The sequence below is a fragment of the Crotalus tigris genome, unplaced genomic scaffold, assembly GCF_016545835.1.
Source record: "Crotalus tigris isolate CLP2741 ecotype Arizona unplaced genomic scaffold, ASM1654583v1 scf7180000020823.416525, whole genome shotgun sequence".
In the NCBI taxonomy this organism is placed as follows: domain Eukaryota; kingdom Metazoa; phylum Chordata; class Lepidosauria; order Squamata; family Viperidae; genus Crotalus; species Crotalus tigris.
Window position 1 is genome coordinate 24,096 of NW_024098200.1, and position 18,838 is coordinate 42,933.

The 18,838-nt window shown below is 41.3% G+C and overlaps 1 protein-coding gene across 1 annotated transcript in view; it reads right to left on the reverse strand.

Moving 5' to 3' along the window:
- YPEL2 (yippee like 2) overlaps positions 1-18,838 on the reverse strand; it is an 83,786-nt gene that overhangs the window by 5,617 nt on the left and 59,331 nt on the right. The window contains exons 3-4 of the mRNA XM_039368553.1: positions 7,495-7,538; positions 4,576-4,684 (exon numbers count right to left, since the gene is read on the reverse strand). Coding sequence (XP_039224487.1) covers positions 4,576-4,684; positions 7,495-7,538 — 153 coding nt within the window. The remainder of the gene's footprint in view (positions 1-4,575; positions 4,685-7,494; positions 7,539-18,838) is intronic.

Consider the following 18,838-nt stretch of genomic DNA (forward strand, 5'->3'; position numbering starts at 1 on the left):
TCTATTGATTGCACCTTGCCCTGAGATGTATCGATCTAGGGCACACTATAAATATTTGAACTGAATAATGAATGAATACTGTAGCGAAACTCTAGGGCCTTGCTGTAATGCTAAGCCTTGGTTTTTATTTTAGGCGCTCCAAAGAGAAGGATGGAGAAGGACTCCTTAAAATGACAAGCTGTTATTTGCCAGCTTTTGCCCCAAGACCCCATGGGATTGTTATACCAGTAGTCCCCGATTTACAACCATTGGTTTAATAGCCATGCAAAGTTACAACAGCACTGAAAAAAGGGACTTAGGATCGTTTTTCACACTTACGACCCGTTGCAACATTCCTGTGGTCAGGTGATCAAAATTCAGATGCTTGGCAACTGGCATGGACTTACGACAGTTGAAGGGTCCTGGGGTCATGTGATTCCCCTTTGGCAACCTTCTGCCAAGTAAAGTCAATGGGGAAGCAAGATTCACTTAACCTAACCCAGGGGTAGGCAACCTTGGCCCTTTTATGAGTCATGGACTTCAACTCCCAGAATTCCTGAGCCAGCCTGGCTCAGCATGGAAACCTCTCCATTTCTCCTCAGCATGGCTGGCTCAGGAATTCTGGGAGTTGAAGTCCACCAGTCATAAAAGAGCCAAGGTTGCCTACTACTGATCTAGGCCAGGGGTAGGCAACCTTGGCTCTTTTATGACTCATGGACTTCAACTCCCAGAATTCCTGAGTCAGCCTGGCTCAGCATGGAAACCTCTCTATTTCTCCTCAGCATGGCTGGCTCAGGAATTCTGGGAGTTGAAGTCCATGAGTCATAAAAGGGCCAAGTTTGAAGACCCTTGACTTAACCACTGTGGCAAGGTTGTAAAATGGGGCAAAACCCACTTAAGAAATGTTTCACTTAACAACAGAGGTGTTGGGCTCAAATTATGGTCGTAAATCGAGGACGACCTGTAGCCATTTATTTAGGATAGTTTAATCTGGGTTTCTGTACCGAGTCTAAATTACTCTTCCTCAATCTATGGCAGGGGATAGGCAGCCTTGGCTCTTTTATGACTTGTGGACTTCAATTCCCAGAATTCCTGAGCCAATATAGCTCAGCATGGAAACCTCTCCCTTTCCCCTCAGCATGGCTGGCTCAGGAATTCTGGGAGTTGAAGTCCACGAGTCATAAAAGAGCCAATGTTGCCTACCCCTGGCCTAGGGCAGTGTTTTCTCAACCTAGAGCCTAGGCCATTTTGAGAGGGGTAGACTTCAACTCCCAGAATTCCTGAGCCAGCCACGCTGAGGAGAAATGGAGAGGTTTCCAAGCTGAGCCAACCTGGTCAAGAATTCTGGGAGTTGAAGTCCATGAATCATAAAAGAGCCAAGGTTGCCTACCCCTGGACTAGCCTAACCACAGCAGCAATTGACTTAACAACTGTGTCAAGAAAGGTCATAAAGTGAGGGCAAAACTCGCTTAATAATTGTCCCGCTTAGCAATAGAAATTTTGGACTTCATTATGGTCGTACGTTGAGGACTACTTGCAGCATAGCAAAGGGTTACCTTGCTAGAGTTTCCAGAGCAGCAAGGAGCTTATATGGGAAAACATGTTGTGTAAGTGTGAAAAGCCACCAATGTAAATGGTGAAAATAACATATTTTCTTAAAATATCACAGCTCTGAAGGAGACACAGCGCCCCTGGGCCGTCTGAAAGAGTCTCTTCTGCAGAAACCCAGAACGAAGCTTGTTTTTACAAGTAGACTTAGACTTACAACTGATTGTTTAGCAACTTTTGAAATTATGACACCCCCCTCCCCAAAAAAGCTACTTACGACCTATTGCCAAAGTTATGATGCTGCATCTCCCCCATAGTTATGTGATCATTTTATGGGCATTTGACAACCACCTCAATTAATCAGAATAAAGGTGAAAGGGACCGTGGAGGTCCTCCAGTCCAACCCCCTCCTCAAGAAAGAGATTCTATATATTTCAGACATGTGGCTGTCCAGTCTCTTCTTAAAAACTTCCAGTGATGGAGCACCTACAACTTCTGGAGGCAAGTCGTTCCACTGGTTAACTGTTCTCACTGTCAGGAAATTTCCGCTTAGTTTTAACCTGCTTCTCTCTTTGGTCAGTTTCCATCCGTTGCTTCTTGTCCTGATGCTTTGGAGAAAAGGTTGATCCCCCCCCCTCTTATTTGTGGCAGCCCCTCAAATATTGGAATACTCTATCATGTCACCCCTGGTCCTTCTTTTCTCTAGACAAGCCATAACCAAATCCTGCCATTGTTCTTCATATGTTCACCAAAGCACCAGAGGGAAGGACGAGAAACAATGGTTGGAAGCTGATCAAGGAGAGAAGCAACCTGGAATTAAGGAGAAACTTCCTGACAGTAAGGACAATTAACCAGTGGAACAGCTTGCCTCCAGAAATCGTGGGCGCTCCATCACTGGAGGTTTTTAAGAAGAGACTAAACGGACTCTTGTCTGAAGTGGTATAGGTTCTCCTGGTTGAGCAGGGGGCTGGACTAGAAGACCTCCAAGGTCCCTTCCAGCTCTATTCTATTCTATTCTATTCTATTCTATTCTATTCTATTCTATTCTATTCTATTCTATTCTATTCTATTCTATTCTATTCTACTCTACTCTACTCTATTTATATTCTATTTTATTCAGTTGCCAAGTGTCTGAATTTTAATCACGCAACTATGGGGGTGCTGCGATGGTTGTAAGTCATAGGTCACTATTTTCAATGCCGTTATAACTCCAAACGGTCACTAAATAAACCATTGTAAGTCCAGGACGGCCTGTATGTCATTTTTTTATTTTAATTTTCTCTTGGACGATGAACATGTGTTTATCCCATGCACGTTGAAACTCAGTTACTGAATGGCTGACCCACTGCCTCCCCTTCTCTATGACCTTTATCCTTCCGTTGCCTTTTTTTAGTGTCATCTTAATTGCTTAATAGGATTACATCGCTGCTGCAATTAAGCTTACTCAGATTGATGGCTGATAATACAGTGGTGGCCAAAATTATGGATACCTTTTGGGAAAAGTGTATTTTTGAGGTTTGATGGTTAATAACAACACTTTTTTGGGGGGAGTAGTACCATAAAATTATATACCAATGGAAAGATAATTTAATCAAGAATGTAATGCAACGAAGTTTGTTCAGTTATCTATACTGTGTTCTGTGAAAAGGTATAGCCAGATAACCAGAAAACGGAAGCACAACTTGCTTAGGTCAGGGGTAGGCAACCTTGGCTCTTTTATGACTCGTGGACTTCAACTCCCAGAATTCCTGAGCCAGCATGGGGGAACTTTGGCCCCTTCATGACTTGTGGACTTCAACTCCCAGAATTCCTGAGCCAGCATGGGGGAACTTTGGCCCCTTCATGACTTGTGGACTTCAACTCCCAGAATTCCTGAGCCAGCACAGCTCAGTTTGAAAACCTCTCCATTTCTCCTCAGCATGGCTGGCTCAGGAATTCTGGGAGTTGAAGTCCACCAGTCATAAAAGAGCCAAGGTGGCCTACCCCTGGCTTAGGTTGATATCAGGTAGCTTTCCTTCATCTGATTGTAGCCAATCAGCAAGGGTGTTTAGAGAGCCAATCAGGTGTCATCTTGCTTTGGCCATGAGCCAATTAGATCATGGTAGGATCCAGTTATTGATGTCATGTAATGAAGTTGATAGGAGGACATTTCTACTGTACACTTTTCCCAAAAGGTTTCCACAATTTTGGCCACTACTGTAGCTCCTTGGAAACCATCAGAGAAAATTAAGCACAGGTTGTCCTCGGCTTATAACAGTTGATTTAGCGACCGTTCAAAGTCACTGAAAAAAGTGACTTAAGATCATTTTTCACACTTATATAATCGTTGCAGTATCCCCGTGGTCACGTGGATCAAAATTCAGATGCTTGGCAAGTGACTCATATTTATGATGGTTGAAGAGTCCCGGGGTCACGTGACCCCCCCCTTTGCGACCTTTTGACCAACAAAGTCAGTGGGGGAAGCCAGATTCACTTAATGACCGTGTGACTAACTTAACAGTTGTAGTGATTCGCTTAACAACTGAGGCAAAAAAGGTCATAAAAAGAGGCAAAACTCACAACAATTTCCTCACTTCGCAACATGAATTCTGGGCTCAGCTGGGATCGTAACTCGAGGTTTACGTGTATCAACTCCCTGCAGGTTGAAAGCCAGGACAAAAAAAAAAGGGGGGGGCTACCCCAAAGAAGAGGGAGTGAAGCTACTCTCCAAAGCGGCTGAAGGCAGGAGAAGAAGCAACGGATGGAAACTAATCAAGGAGAGAAACAACCTGGAACTGAGGGGAAACTTCCTAACAGTGAGGACAATTAACCAGTGGAACAGCTTGCCACCAGAAATTGTGGGCACTCCATCACTGGAGGTTTTTAAGAAGAGACTGGACAGCCATTTATCTGAAATAGTGTAGGGTTTCCTGCCTGAGCAGGGGGTTGGACTAGATGACCTCCAAAGTCCCTTCCAACTTTATTATTATTATTACTATTACTATTACTATTGTTATTATTATTATAAAAATCTGATAACAGAATAAGAAGCAAACCATCACCACTCACATATTTCCAACCCAGTGTGGTTTTGCAATTTTCACAGTAAATATCAGCCACCGCATGGAGTCCCGTTAGCAGAATTCGCTCCTCCGCCGGACCGCAGCCCACGTTGACTCTGAGGATGGGGATGGGAAGAGAGAGAGAGAGAGAGAGAGAGAGAGAGAGAGAGAGAGAGAGAGAGAGAGAGAAGCTTAATTTTTAAACACAAAGAGATTTCCAAGTTAAATTCCCTGAAGGAGCAAGTGATTATCCTTGTCACAGAATTGTCAAATATTACCAAATATATGCCAGAGCAGTGTTTCTCAAATTCGATCACTTTATGAAGTGAGGACTTCAATTCCCAGAATTCCCCAGCCATGCTGGCTGGGGAATTCTGGGAGTTGAAGTCCACACCTTTGAAAGTCACCACGGTTGAGGAACACCGCTCTGGAATACCTTTGGTAATACTTGACAATCTGTGACAAGGATAATAACACTGCTCCAGGGTGTATATTACAGAAATATATTAAAAATGTCACTTTTGAAGACACATTTTACCAAGGTGGCTGAAATCATCCATGTCTCCCAGAACAACCCTATTTAATGTCGAGATATCTCACAGATGGCTTTTATTACTAGTAGGTTACACACACATAATGTACAGCCAGGATACATTGTGAGTTGACACCCAGCACCCAAGATAACCATGGACATCCCAGATAAAATGAATTAAATATCTGAATGTTACCGAAAGGGCTTGTGTGTAATGGGGGACCTCACACCTGGCACGGTGTTGCCCCAGATTTCACAAGATGTCAAAATTACACAGTATTTGTTTATTTCAAAAGATAAGGATCATTGTAACACCCTATTTTTTTGTGGGGGGGGGGGCAGAGAAGATTTCACCGTTTGGGAAAACGTGACAATCTTGGGTTGTGCTTCAGGTTAAGAGTTTTACTTCCTAATCATTGCATATATTTGGGTGAGTAGGCTGGATAAAGGAGTGGGAAGACCCTCAGGGAATGACTGTGGGACAATCGGCCCAATCTACCTCGCTGGGTTGTCGTGGGGCAAATAGGAGAAAGAAGTGCTACTACACCTTTGAGGAATTCTGGGGCAGAAATCTAGCAAATAAGTGAGAGACTACATGACAATCTGTAGGAAATCTTCTAGGTGTGTCCTGTTCTTGGATACAGTCCTCATTTAGCAACTGCCTTGTTTAACGACGGCTGTCAGTTGCAACCACGATAGAAAATAACCTCACCTTGCAGCGAGGTGGGCAGCAAACAAATTTAATAAATACGAACAAAGGAATAACAGAGCTGGAAGGGACCTTGGAGGTCTTCTAGTCCAACCCCCTGCTCAATCAAGAAAGCCTACTATACCATTTCAGACAAATGGCAAATAGATTAACTTTGCCACCAATCTTTGCATTTATGACCTCCTCAGGTCCAGAAAGCAAAGAAAAGCAGAAGCAACGTCATAAACCAGAGTCGCGATTCCACTTAGTGGCCACTCTCCTTAACGACCATGTTGCCAGACCAAACGGTGGTTGTTAAACAAGGATGACCTGTACAGGAAAGGCACACAGGAATAGCTTGTCACTTTTTCCATTGTTAATGTCATGGCTTCATTTATCTAGGCCTGGGGTGGCCTAGTTTCTCGTAATCTCATGAAATTTTTCAACGAAAAACTAAATTCTGTAGAAAATGTCTCGCATCTCAGATTGGAAAAGATTGCATTGAACCAGCTGTTGGCAATCTTGGGGTTATACCTATAGGGCAGGGGTTCCCAAACTTGGCAAATTTTAAGACTTGCGGACTTCAACTCCCAGAATTCCCCAGCCAGTTGAAGTCCACAACTCATAAAAGGGCCAGGTTTTAAAGTCTTAAAGTTGTCAAGTTTGGAGACCCCTGCTGTAGGTTAACGCTTCTCAAACATGGCAACTTTAAGCCATGGGGACTTCAACTCCCAGAATTCCTTAGCCAGTTTGACCACAATTCTGGAAACTGAAGTCCACATATCTTAAAGCTGCAAAGTTTGAGAAATATTGCGGTAAGGCAGCTTATCAAGGTTTCCATGATAAAGACAACTCTATTCTGTATAGGTATCCTGGCCTTTGTTCAAATCATGGAAAACTACATGTCCCCCCCAAATTTAAAAAAAGAAAATACCCCCCCCCCCAAAATCACACCCTCATGAGGAGATAGGCTCATTCAAACCAACGTTTCAACTCTCTGGGCTTTTGAGAAGATTCAGTGAATCGAAAGTAATCAAGGAGAGAAGCAACCTAGAAATAAGGAGAAATTTCTTTGAGAGTGAGAACAATTCACCGGTGGAACTACTTGCCACCAGAAGTTGTGGGTGCTCCATCAATGAAGATTATCAAAAGTAGACTGGATAACCATTTGACGGGGATGGTAAAAGGCAGGGGTCTTCAAACTTGGCCCTTTGACGACTTGTGGACTTCAACTCCCAGAATTCCTCAGTCGGCCATTTTGATGAAACTGCGGGTTTGGATCCAGACTAGGGGTCTTCCAACTTGGCCCTTTTATGACTTGTGGACTTCAACTCCCAGAATTCCTCAGCCAGAGTGCCTGGCTGAGGAATTCTGGGAGTTCAAGTCCACAAGTCATAAAAGGGCCAAGTTGGAAGACCCCTGGTATAAGGTCTCCTGCTTCAGCAGGGGGTTGGACTAGAAGACCTTCAAGTTCCCTTCCACCTCTATTATTCTCTACTGTCAGCAAGGCAAGCGAAAAAGAGTAACACCGTCTGAAAGTTTTATTTTAGTCCTCTAGCTACAGATAGTGTTAAAAACCAGAACAAGGTTCAAACTATTGCAGTCCTCTCTATTGGCTAACTTTGTCACTGAGAAGCTACACGGTGAGATATTTTATGAAGATCAACAACCACAGCACTTTAAAAACAAAAGCACAAAACACTCACACTGAATTGAAGAGATAGGCTCGCCCTTGACTTCCCTGGAAAGACTGAAAGGCAAGCAAAAATAGGATAAAATAAAAAAAAAAGTTGATTAAACTTGGTGGGTAGCATTTCTACAAAAAAAAAAAAAGGTTGATTCCCTTAAGTTTGAAGCTGCCAAGATTGGGGGAAAAAAACCTGCTTTAAGAAATTTTTGGACGCTCTTTAGCAATTTCTGAATTTTTCCCCCCTTTTCTTGCGTGTGTGCTCTTACCACACCAATTTGCATGCTTCTCCTTAACTCTTTATATTGAAAAAAAAAAAAAAGGCAAGAGAGAGAAAAAGAGAGGTCAATAAAGTACTTGATGGAATTGTATCTGATGGGAGCATTTATGGAAAAAATAGACCAGTAGTCAACAAAAAAACCCCACAGGTTATTATTATTATTTTTTTTAGCCTGCAGGCTGGGGGGGGGGAATATGTCAGCTCTGGAATAAAAAAATCAAAAGAGGAGACAGACATGCAAAGTGGCGGGGGGTGGGGTGGAGAAGAGATTTCAAATACATATTTTTAAAGAAAAAAATTGTACTTAGCAGCGCTCTAAAAATAACAAGGAAAAAAAATATTGGCATGTCAAGGCAATCTTCAATTTACAACCGTTCATTTAGTGACTGTAAATTAATAAAGTCACTCCAAAAAGTGACTGATGACCATTTTTCACACTTTATGACCGTTGTGGACAGATGATCAAAAATTGAGGAGCTTGGCAACTGACTCATATTTATGACGGTTGTAGTGTCATGTTTTGCAATGTTCTATCAAGCAAAGTCCAGGGGGAAACCAAACTTACTTAATGACCGTGTTACTAATTTAATAACTGCACAGATTCACTTAAAAACTGTGACAAGAAAGGTCGTAAAATGGAGCAAAACTCACTTAACCACCGTCTCACTTAGCAACAGAAATTTTGGGTTCCATTTTGGTCATAAGTCGGACGATATGTGACAGATTTCTGATACGCCTCCTACCCAGAGTTGCTTTTGGTGAGATGTGCAGCTGTATAAATTAGATAAATAAACAGATATTTCCAAACTGGTAATCCCCAAGTTACGACCGCTCGCTTAGCAGCTGTTCAAAGTTATGACGGACTCCCCCAAAAAACGGTTCTTACGACAGAGATTCAAAGTTCTGATTGTGTATTTGGGCACTTCGAAACCAGCCTGCACTTACAGACATTTTGCAGTGTCCCTCAGTCATATGACCGCAATTTCTGACATTTTCATGTGTGTGCCGAAAACCAATTCCTGCTTCTAGTTTTTAGCAAAACAAACAAACCAAAAAAAACCCCTGCCCATTGTGGGCAATGGATTCGCTTAACAAGTGTCATGTTCACTTAGTGACTGTGGATACACTTAAAGACTGTGGCAAAAAAAAGGTCACAAAATTGAGTTGGTCATGGGACAACTTGATAAATAACTAGCGTGACTTTATAAATGTAATTCTGGATCAGTTATGGTCGTAAGTCGAGGGCTCCCTGTATGGACCAAAACTTTAATTTACAAAACAATTTTATGCAACCTGGATTCCAGGGTTCTTTTTATAAACTGTTGGCTGTAAAGAGAGCCAAATTTTAGATTTTCCAAATCAATCTCATTCAGGTCATTGTCATTTGCCTTTAAATTTGTCAGCTACCAAATACGTTTGAGGTCCAGCCAGCCAATCAAGCATCACAGTTCTGGGCATGGCCCGCCTCCTCTACATGGTTCCGCCTTCATTTAAAGGGACACATTCTATTTATGTCCTGAGTTGTTAACATCTGGAAAAAATAAGCATTTGGTTTGGATTAAAGTTGCAGGCAGAACAAGCTCCACGCCACACAAAGGTTTTGAAAGGGCACATTTTCGTCATGAAGGAGAGTTTAAAACCAGCCCGTTCATGGAAAATAAGAACGCATTTGCTCAAAGAAATAAGCTGTTTGCTAATTTTCCCACTGAAATTGCCAGATGTTTCTTTTGCTGCTTGCTGGAAAGCAGCCATACCAAAATTAGGATTATTTTGTTCAGTGTCCAGACCAGAGTTACTCAAACGTGGAACGTTAAGTTGTGTGGACTTCCACTCCCAGAATTCCCCAACCGGTCTGCTTTAAGATAAGTGGACTTCCATTTCCTGGAATTGCCCAGCCAGCATGCTTTAAGATGGGTGGACCAACTCCCAGAGTTCCCCAGCCAGCCTGTTTTACGATGGGTGGACCTCAACTCCCAGAGTTCCCCAGCCGTTTTTCATGTGAACTAATAACATATATATTCCTTGTTTTTCATGTGAATTAACAATATATATATATATATATATATATATATATATATATATATATATATATATATACACATATATATATATATATATATATACATACTGTATTTTCCAGCGTATAAGACTCGGCGTATAAGACGACTCCCGACTTCAGAGAAGATTTGCATGGTTAGAAAGTCATCTTATATGCTGGAAAATATAGTATTTTCTGGCGTATAAGACAACTTGGCATATAAGACGATCCCCGACTTCAGAGAAGATTTGCCTGGTTTAGATAGAAAGTCGTCTTATACGCGGAAAATACAGTATATATATTGTTTTTCATGTGAATTAACATATAGATAGATAGATAGATAGATAGATAGATAGATAGATAGATAGATAGATAGACAGATAGACAGATATTCCTTATTTTTCATGTGAACTGGTAAGATACATACATACGTACATTTCTTGTCTTTCATGTGAATGGACAACCTACCCCTAAAAATATGTCCACGATATTCAACCTTTGAGTTTTTTAAGTCGGGGGCTCCCCTGACAGAAATTCTCAGGAAGGAACGTCTGACCAGCCAGCCAAGGGATGGGAGGGTGTCACAGACACGTCTTAAGATGAGACGCGTCAGTTGCTCCCAAAGTGGCACAGATCGTGACAATCACACAATTGAACTGTCAGCAGCGCCTACTTCTCGGCCTGCAAATCTATGTCAGCAGGATCAAAAACAGAAAAAGGAAAAAAAAGCAGCAACAGCAGCTAAAGCAGCTTCGATGCCAACCCTCATTTATTGCTAGACACCCAGCTAAAAAAACAAAACAAAAACACAACGGGTTCACAAATGTGTCAGAGGCCAGTAAAAAAAATATATATCTTCCTCAATTATCCCACAGTTCACTTGCTTACATGACAGCCGAGTTAAAGGCAAGTGAAAGAAATCTTATTTTTTTTTTTTTATTAAAAGTTTTATAAATTTTACAAAAAAGAAAAAAGAATACAAAACAAGAGACAACATATACAAAAAAATAAAACTAAACAATACATATATATAAAAAAAAACCCCCCACCCCTCCCAAAAAAACCCCCCCTCCCTTCCCCCCCCCTGAGCTTCCCAGAGCAGAATATAGGCTTAAGAAGTAAAAATAAAAATTAAATTAAGAACTTTATATTTATATATATAAAAAGATTATCTATAATATATATAAAAATAAAACTTATGAAAAAACTATATAATATTTTTGTATACCCAATCTAAATTGTATAAATTTTATCCATTTATCCCAAACAGCAAGAAACTTCTCTTGCGTTTGTTGCTTTAAGAAAGCCGAAATCTTTGCCATTTCCGCCAGATAAGCTACTTTAAGAAACCATTCCTGCAATGTAGGCAAAGATTCCTTCTTCCAATATTGTCCTACTAACAGCCTAGCGGCTGTAATCAAATTTAACATCAATACAACCTCCTTTGTATCACAATCTGTAACAATACCTAACAAAAATAATTGCGGAGTAAATTTTACCCTCCTTCTAAAAATTCTCTGGATATTCCACCATATTTTGATCCAAAATGCTTTTATCTCTCTGCATGACCACCAAATATGATAATAGGAAGCCTCCTTATAACCACATCTCCAACATTTGGGTTGCACGTCAGGGTACATATAAGACATTTTTTGTGGATCAAGGTGCCATCTATAAAACATTTTATAAAAATTCTCCCTTAAGTTCTGTGCTTGTGTAAATTTGACATTTCTCACCCAAATATTTTCCCAGGTGTCCAATGAGACTGGCTCACCAAAATTCTGCGCCCATCTTATCATACAATCTTTAATTAGTTCCGTTTCTGAATCCAATTCAACTAAAACCGCATAAATTCTCTTAATGTGGGTTTGTCTTGAATCCTTCACTTGCTTAATAAGATTTTCATCTTCTCTAAGAAAACCCACCTTACAATCCATCTTCCATCTGTCTAATAATTGCCTATATTGGAACCAAGAATAAATAAGGTTTTCTTGCGCTAACTCTTCCCGTGATTTTAATTGCCAGTTTTGTCCATCCCATTTAAGTAACTGTCTGTAAGACACCATATCCATTTTAACCCCTCTTTTTATTGCTTCTATCGCATGCCAAGGTATAGCCCATAATGGTACTTTGAAATCACTTTTATAATATTTTCTCCAAATCCTAAGTAAAGAAATTCTTAAGATATGAGATTTAAAAGCCCAATCCATTTTTTTATTGAATATTAAATAGGCATGCCACCCATAAAGTAAATCCAATCCCTCTAGATAAAGTATCTCAGAATTTGTCAAATTTACCCAATCACTGATTAGTGTTAAAACCACCGCATCATAATATAATTTCAAATTTGGTACCTTAAGTCCACCCCTCTCACGGAAGTCTTGCATAATTTTAAACTTAACCCTTGGCTTTTTCCCTGCCCAGATAAATTTATTAAGACCCTTCTGCCACTCATTTAAATTAATCTCATTTTTCAAAATTGGTAACATTTGAAACAGAAAAAGAAACTTGGGTAAAATATTCATTTTTATCACTGCAATTCTTCCCATGAGGGATAATTGCAACTTTTCCCAGTTCTTCAAGTCCTTCTGTACCCTGACCCACAACCTTTCATAATTATTTTTAAATAATTTTACATTAGAAACAGACAACATCACCCCCAAATATTTTACCTTATTAACAATCTCAAAACCCGTCAGGTTAGTCAAAATCTGCTTCTCCTGACTAGACATATTTTTAGGTAAAATTTTGGTCTTATTTACATTAATCTTAAAACCCGAGACCAAGCCATAATGATGAATCAACTGTAATAAGTTTACTACAGAATAATCAGGTTGCGACAAAGTAACAACCAAGTCATCCGCAAAAGCTCTTAACTTATATTCTTTTTTATTAACATATATTCCTTTAATTTCCTGAGACTCTCGAATTTTGATCAATAATATTTCCAATGTTAAAACAAACAACAATGGCGATAAAGGACACCCCTGTCTAGTACCTTTCTCTATTGTGAAAACCTCCGAAAGACCTCCATTAACAATAAGTTGTGCTGTTTGTTTTTGATATATTACCTTAAGGGCTTGTAATATATTTTCACCAAAATTCATTTCTTCCATTACTCTTAGCATAAAATGCCAATTCAATTGGTCAAATGCTTTTTCAGCATCTAAAAATATGAGCCCTGCAGGAACTTGGTTGTTCTTATCTAAGTATTCTAATAGATTAATAATTTGTCTAACATTGTTTTTCATATACCTTCCTGTTATAAACCCTGATTGATCTTTATGCACAAGATGATGCACCACCCTCATAAGCCTATTTACCAAAATTTTTACAAATATCTTATAATCCACGTTTAAAAGAGATATAGGCCTATAATTTTTTGGTAAAGTAAGATCTTGATCCTCCTTTGGAATCAATGATATAAAGGCACTACGCCGTGAAGGAGGAATCTCTAAACCCTGTAAGATATTTTTTATGCTTCCAGAGAGAGAGAGAGAGAGAGAGAGAACGAAACTAAAATAGCATCATGTCAGTGGATTTTTAAAAAATAAAAAAATAAAAATAAAACATTACACACAAGAGTTGTCAGCTCCCAGGCTCGATTCTCATCTCCCCTTCAAAGCTGTGACTCAGGTAAATAAATGGCATCATTTACTGATAGTCCTCAACTTACGACAATGATTGAGCCCGACGTTTCTGTTACTGAGTGAGACAGTTAAGTGAGCTTTGCCCCATTTTACAAAGCTTCTTTGCCTCAGTTATTAAGTGAATCGCTCAGTTGTTAAGATAGTAATATGCTTATTAAATGAATCTGGCTTTCCCATCAGGGTTTCCTGCCTGAGCAGGGGGTTGGACTAGATGACCTCCACGGTCCCTTCCAATTTTATTATTATTGTTGTTGTTGTCGTCATCATCATCATCATTGATTTTACTTGTCAGAAGGCAGCAAAAGGGGATCACATGACCCCAGGACATTGCAGCCATCATAAATACGAGACAGCTGCCAAGCGGCTGAATTTTGATCATGTGACCATGTTACAAGGCCCAGGTCATACGTCACATTTTTCAGTGCCGCTGTAACTTTGAACAGTCACTAAAAGAAATGGTTGTAAGTTGTAAGTTGAGGACTAACTATAGGGTTACGTTTATTACCACAGGGGAAAAAAATCTATAGACAGGATATCTATGGAGATTCTCAGTCATCCGGGTCATAGTTGTGCCAGAGATACTTTTTATGAGGCAACTGGAGGCAACTGTTTTATGAGGCAACTGTTTTTCCTTTGAAGACATTTCGCTTCTCATCTAAGAAGCTTCATCAGCTCTCATTGGATAGTGGGGAAATGGAAGGATTTATACTCCTTGCAGACAGCTGGTCATTTGCATTCTTTTAGAGAGTCCTTGAGGCCATTTGTAGGTTTATCTGTGTCGGAGAGATACAACATTTTCTATCTCCGATCTACAACACAGTCCTCTCAGCAATTCCAAGAAGGCTCCACACCCATTTGCACTACTCAAGTGACCCTGAGGACACAGATAAGCCTCAAAGTAGCCTCAACAACTCTCCAAAGAATGCAAATGACCAGCTGTCTGCAAGGAGTATAAATCCCTCCATTCCGCACCATCCGATCAGAGCTGAAGAAGCATCTTGGATGAGAAGCGAAACATCTTTAAAGGAAAAACAAGGAAGCCCAGTTGCCTCCTGAAAAAGCATCTTTTGGATGAGACAAGATAGTAAACTTGCCAGTCCAGACAAAAATTCAGAGAGTCCAGTTTCCTTCTGCTTCCAAAAATGAGCAACTCTTTACATAAGAACATAAGGACAACAGTATTCAATTGTTGCTGTAGGTCAGGGTAGGCAACCTTGGCCCTTTTATGACTCATGAACTTCAACTCCCAGAATTCCTGAGCTGGCATGGCTCAGCATGGAAACCTCTCAATTTCTCCTCAGCGTGGCTGGCTCAGGAATTCTGGGAGTTGAAGTCCACGAGTCACAAAAGAGCCAAGGTTGCCTACCCATGGTCTAGGGCAAGGGGCTTCAAATTTGGCCCTTTTATGACTTGTGGACTTCAACTCCCAGAATTCCTCAGCCAACATGGCTCAGCTTGGAAACCTCTCCATTTCTCCTCAGCATGGCTGGCTGAGGAATTCTGGGAGTTGAAGTCCACAAGTCATAAAAGAGCCAAGGTTGCCTACCCCTGCATGTAGGTAGTCCTTGAACTATGAACACAATTGAGCCTAAAATTTGTGTTGCTAAATGAGTCATTTCTTAAGTGAATTTTGCTCCATTTTACGAGCTGTCTCCCCACAGTTGTTAAGTGAAGCAGGATAGTTCAGTTAGTAACACGGTCGTTAAGTGAATCTGGCTTCTGATTACTTGACCTCTACAGCACTGCAACCGTCATTAATAGGAGTCAGTTGCCAAGTATCCGAATTTTGATCACATGACCCTGCGGATACGGCAACAGTCGTAAGTGTGAAAAATGGTCCTAACTCACTTTTTTCAAAGCTGTTTTAACTTCGAATGGTCACTAAACAAACTGCTGTAAGTTGAGGACTGTACTAAAAGGGGAATTTAAAAACAGTCACTACTAACTAGTAGCTATAGATTTTCCCTACACTAATTATTTGGTGACCTATCCATGGCATACAGGTAATCCTCGACCTACAACCACAATCCAGCCCAAAATTTCTGTTGTTAAATGAGACATTTGTTAAGTGAGTTTTTTATGACCATTTTTGCCACCGTTGTTAAGTCAATAACTGCACTTAACAAGTTAGTAACCTGGTTGTTAAGTGAATCTGGCTCTACCACTGACTTTGCTTGTCAGAAAGTCACAAAAGGGGACCGTTGTAAGTATGAACCAGTTGCCGAATTTTAATCATAATGATCATAGGGATGCTGCAAAGGACGTAACTGTGAAAAACGGTCGTAAGTCACATTTTTCAGTGCCGTTGCAACTTTGAATGGTCGCTAAACGAACTGTTATATGTCGGGTACCTGTATATAAATCTGCAAATCTGCACACAATACTTTAGCCATGCAAAGTAGTGGCTTATCCTAAGTGAATCCTCTCTACACGAATCGGCAGTCACAAATTAGATCCTTTACATGATATTAACAGGCTCATTCTTTTTATAGAAACAGATTCTTCCACGATAACATTTCTCTCTCTCTCTCTTTCGCTAGAAGACAGCTTTGCCAGAAGGCTATTTTCAAAATCTGACAGAGAGGAGGGAATGGCTGTTCATTCTGTGGAGGCAGGCAACACAAACAAAAAACGTTAAGGTTGATATATCGCGCAACTTTGAGATCGGGAAAGCTTATAATCCTCGAGTTACGAATGGAATGGAGCCTGCCCATTCTACTCGTAACTCGTACCTCGAACGAGATCACTTCCTTGCTCGTTAAGACGCACGCGGCTCGTTAAGTGAACATGAGGTATCTCAGGGTGCGGAAAGCCATGGAAGGACCTAGTGATGGAACAGCCCTCCAAGGCCTGCCCGACCCACTAAGATAATTTCATGCTTTCCCCTCCCTTGCTGCCGTGAAAAGATCCGTCTCCTCTCTACTCCGATTCCTGCTGCCGACCGGATCTGAGGCTGGGGGACACTTCCGTGGCCCTCTGGTGGCCCGTTTCTGGACGGCAGCAGCCTGGAAAAGGCCTCCGGCACCTGGATCGGGCCACCAGAGGGTCACAGAAGCATCCTCCGTCTCAGATCTGGGTGGCAGTGGCCTGGAGGAAACTTCCGATGCCCCGATCCGGAGCGGAAGTGTCCCCCGACTTTGGTTCCGTTCTCTGTTGCAGAGAACATAGGCCTAAAGTACCATGAGATCACGCAAGATCAGTAGCGTGAGATCTCGCCCCCCTGATCTCGCGGGATCTCGCCTTATTTTAGGCCTCCATTCTCTGCAAACGCACCAAAGGCCTGAAGCAGCTGAGAAAGGGAAGGATCTTGATCTTCGCGGGGTGAGTACTGAGGGCCTGGTGCCTAGGGAGACCCGGGGCGGGGATGGGGAGGGAGGGAATAACCAGGGTGAAGGTTGCGGTCCCTCCGCGGTCACTCGTAAGGGCGAACGACTGTCGTGGTGCCGCCATATTCGTAATTCGGGATTTGCTCGTCAGCACTAGGGGGCGCTCATCACGTAACTTCGAACGAGGGTTAAGGGAGCGCTCGTAACTCGGGGATTATCTGTAGATAAGAAACTGTGTACAAGTTTAAAACAACCATGATTTATAGGTTAGGGTATAGGTAGTCCTCGGGTTACGACCACAACTGAGCCTAAAATTTCTTTTTTTTTTTTTTTACAAAATTTTATTTATACTACAATTAAAAAAAACATCGGATATAATGTGACATTCCAGTATATACATTCCTATCAAATGATTCCACATTTTACAATTGGTTCTTCATCTCTGAATATACATCTAAATTTTATATACAACACTTATTCTAAAATTACATATATTTCTATCTTAACACTAGCCTATAATCCCAATGTCGCACTTGAATCCTTCCAGCGGTAAAATAGGTTTCGAAATAAACTGATCTACATTTGTCTTTCAATATCATTGTGAGCCTGTTCATTTCCGCACATGATATTTTATATAGCAGTGATGGCAAACCTTTTAGAGACTGAGTGCCCAAACGGCAAGCCAAAACCCACTTATGTATCACGGGGTGCCGGGTGGGTGTGGCCCACTCGGTGGGCGGAGCTACAGTGGGCTTGGCAGACTGGATGGGCATGGCCACTGGATGGGTGTGGCTGCAGTAGTCATGGCAGATTGGATGGGCATGGCCGGGGTGGGCCTGGCCACCTTGATGTTGCTTATGGGGAGGGATACCTGTGGGAGCTGGGTAGGGTTGGGGGAGATCCTGGGGGTCTCTGGCAGGTGGGATGGTGGGCTCCCCAATGGCAGCTCCAGGCTGGCTGGCCTTAGGCCAGTGATGGCGAACTTTTAGAGACGTGTGCTGGGGTGATGGTGTGTGCCCACAGAGAGGGCTCCGCGTGCCACCTCTGGCATGCGTGCCATAGGTTCACCACCACTGTTATATAGTGTCTCTTCCTCTGTGGGAATTTCTTTGCTCTTCCATTTTTGCACAAATGCAAGCCTAGCTGCAGTCAAGACATGTAACAGCAAATAGATTATTCCCTTATTGTATTTCTCCGTAGTTATTCCCAACAGGAAAAGTTCAGGTTTTAACTCTAAGTCCAACATTAATATATCTTTCAGCCATCTTCGTATCCTATTCCAATACTCACAGGTCTTTGGGCATTCCCACCACATATGGTAATATGATCCTATTGCTGTTTTACATTTCCAGCATAAAGGTGAGATATTTGGACCCATTTGGGCAAGCCTTATGGGTGGGAAGTGCCATCTATAAAACATCTTGTAGAGATTTTCCTTGTACGAGGTAGCTAGAGTGAGTTTCCTGTTTCTTTCTCACAATTCTTGCCAAATATGCAGATCAATACTGAAACCAAAATCCCTACTCCAAATTAGCATAGTCTCCTTGACCTGTTCTTCATACATTGTCTGATCTAAAAGAAAGTGATATATTTTTTTAATCATTTTATCCTCGGGCCCTAATAATATTTTGTCTAGTTCTGCCGGTTCTATTTTTATACCCCACTCTTTTTTGTGTTTCCTATATCTTGCTTGTAGTTGGAGGTATGCCCACCATTCTAATTCTATCCCTGCATCTTGAAGATTTTTCCTCGATTTTATTTATTTATTTATGAGACTTATATACTGCTTTTAAGTGCAAGCACTCTCTAAGTGGTGTACACCAGTAAGCAATGTATATATATATATATATTTACATTGCCCCCAACAATCTGGATCCTCATTTTACCTACCTCGGAAGGATGGAAGGCTGAGTCAACCTTGAGCCGGTGAGATTTGAACCGCTGACCTGCTGAACACAGTCAGCTAAAGTGGCCTGCAGTACTGCACTCTAACTGCTGCGCCACCTCTCCTCTCTCGTCTAATATGTTTTTATAAGTTATCACATTCCCTAACTGGACAAACCCTTGGG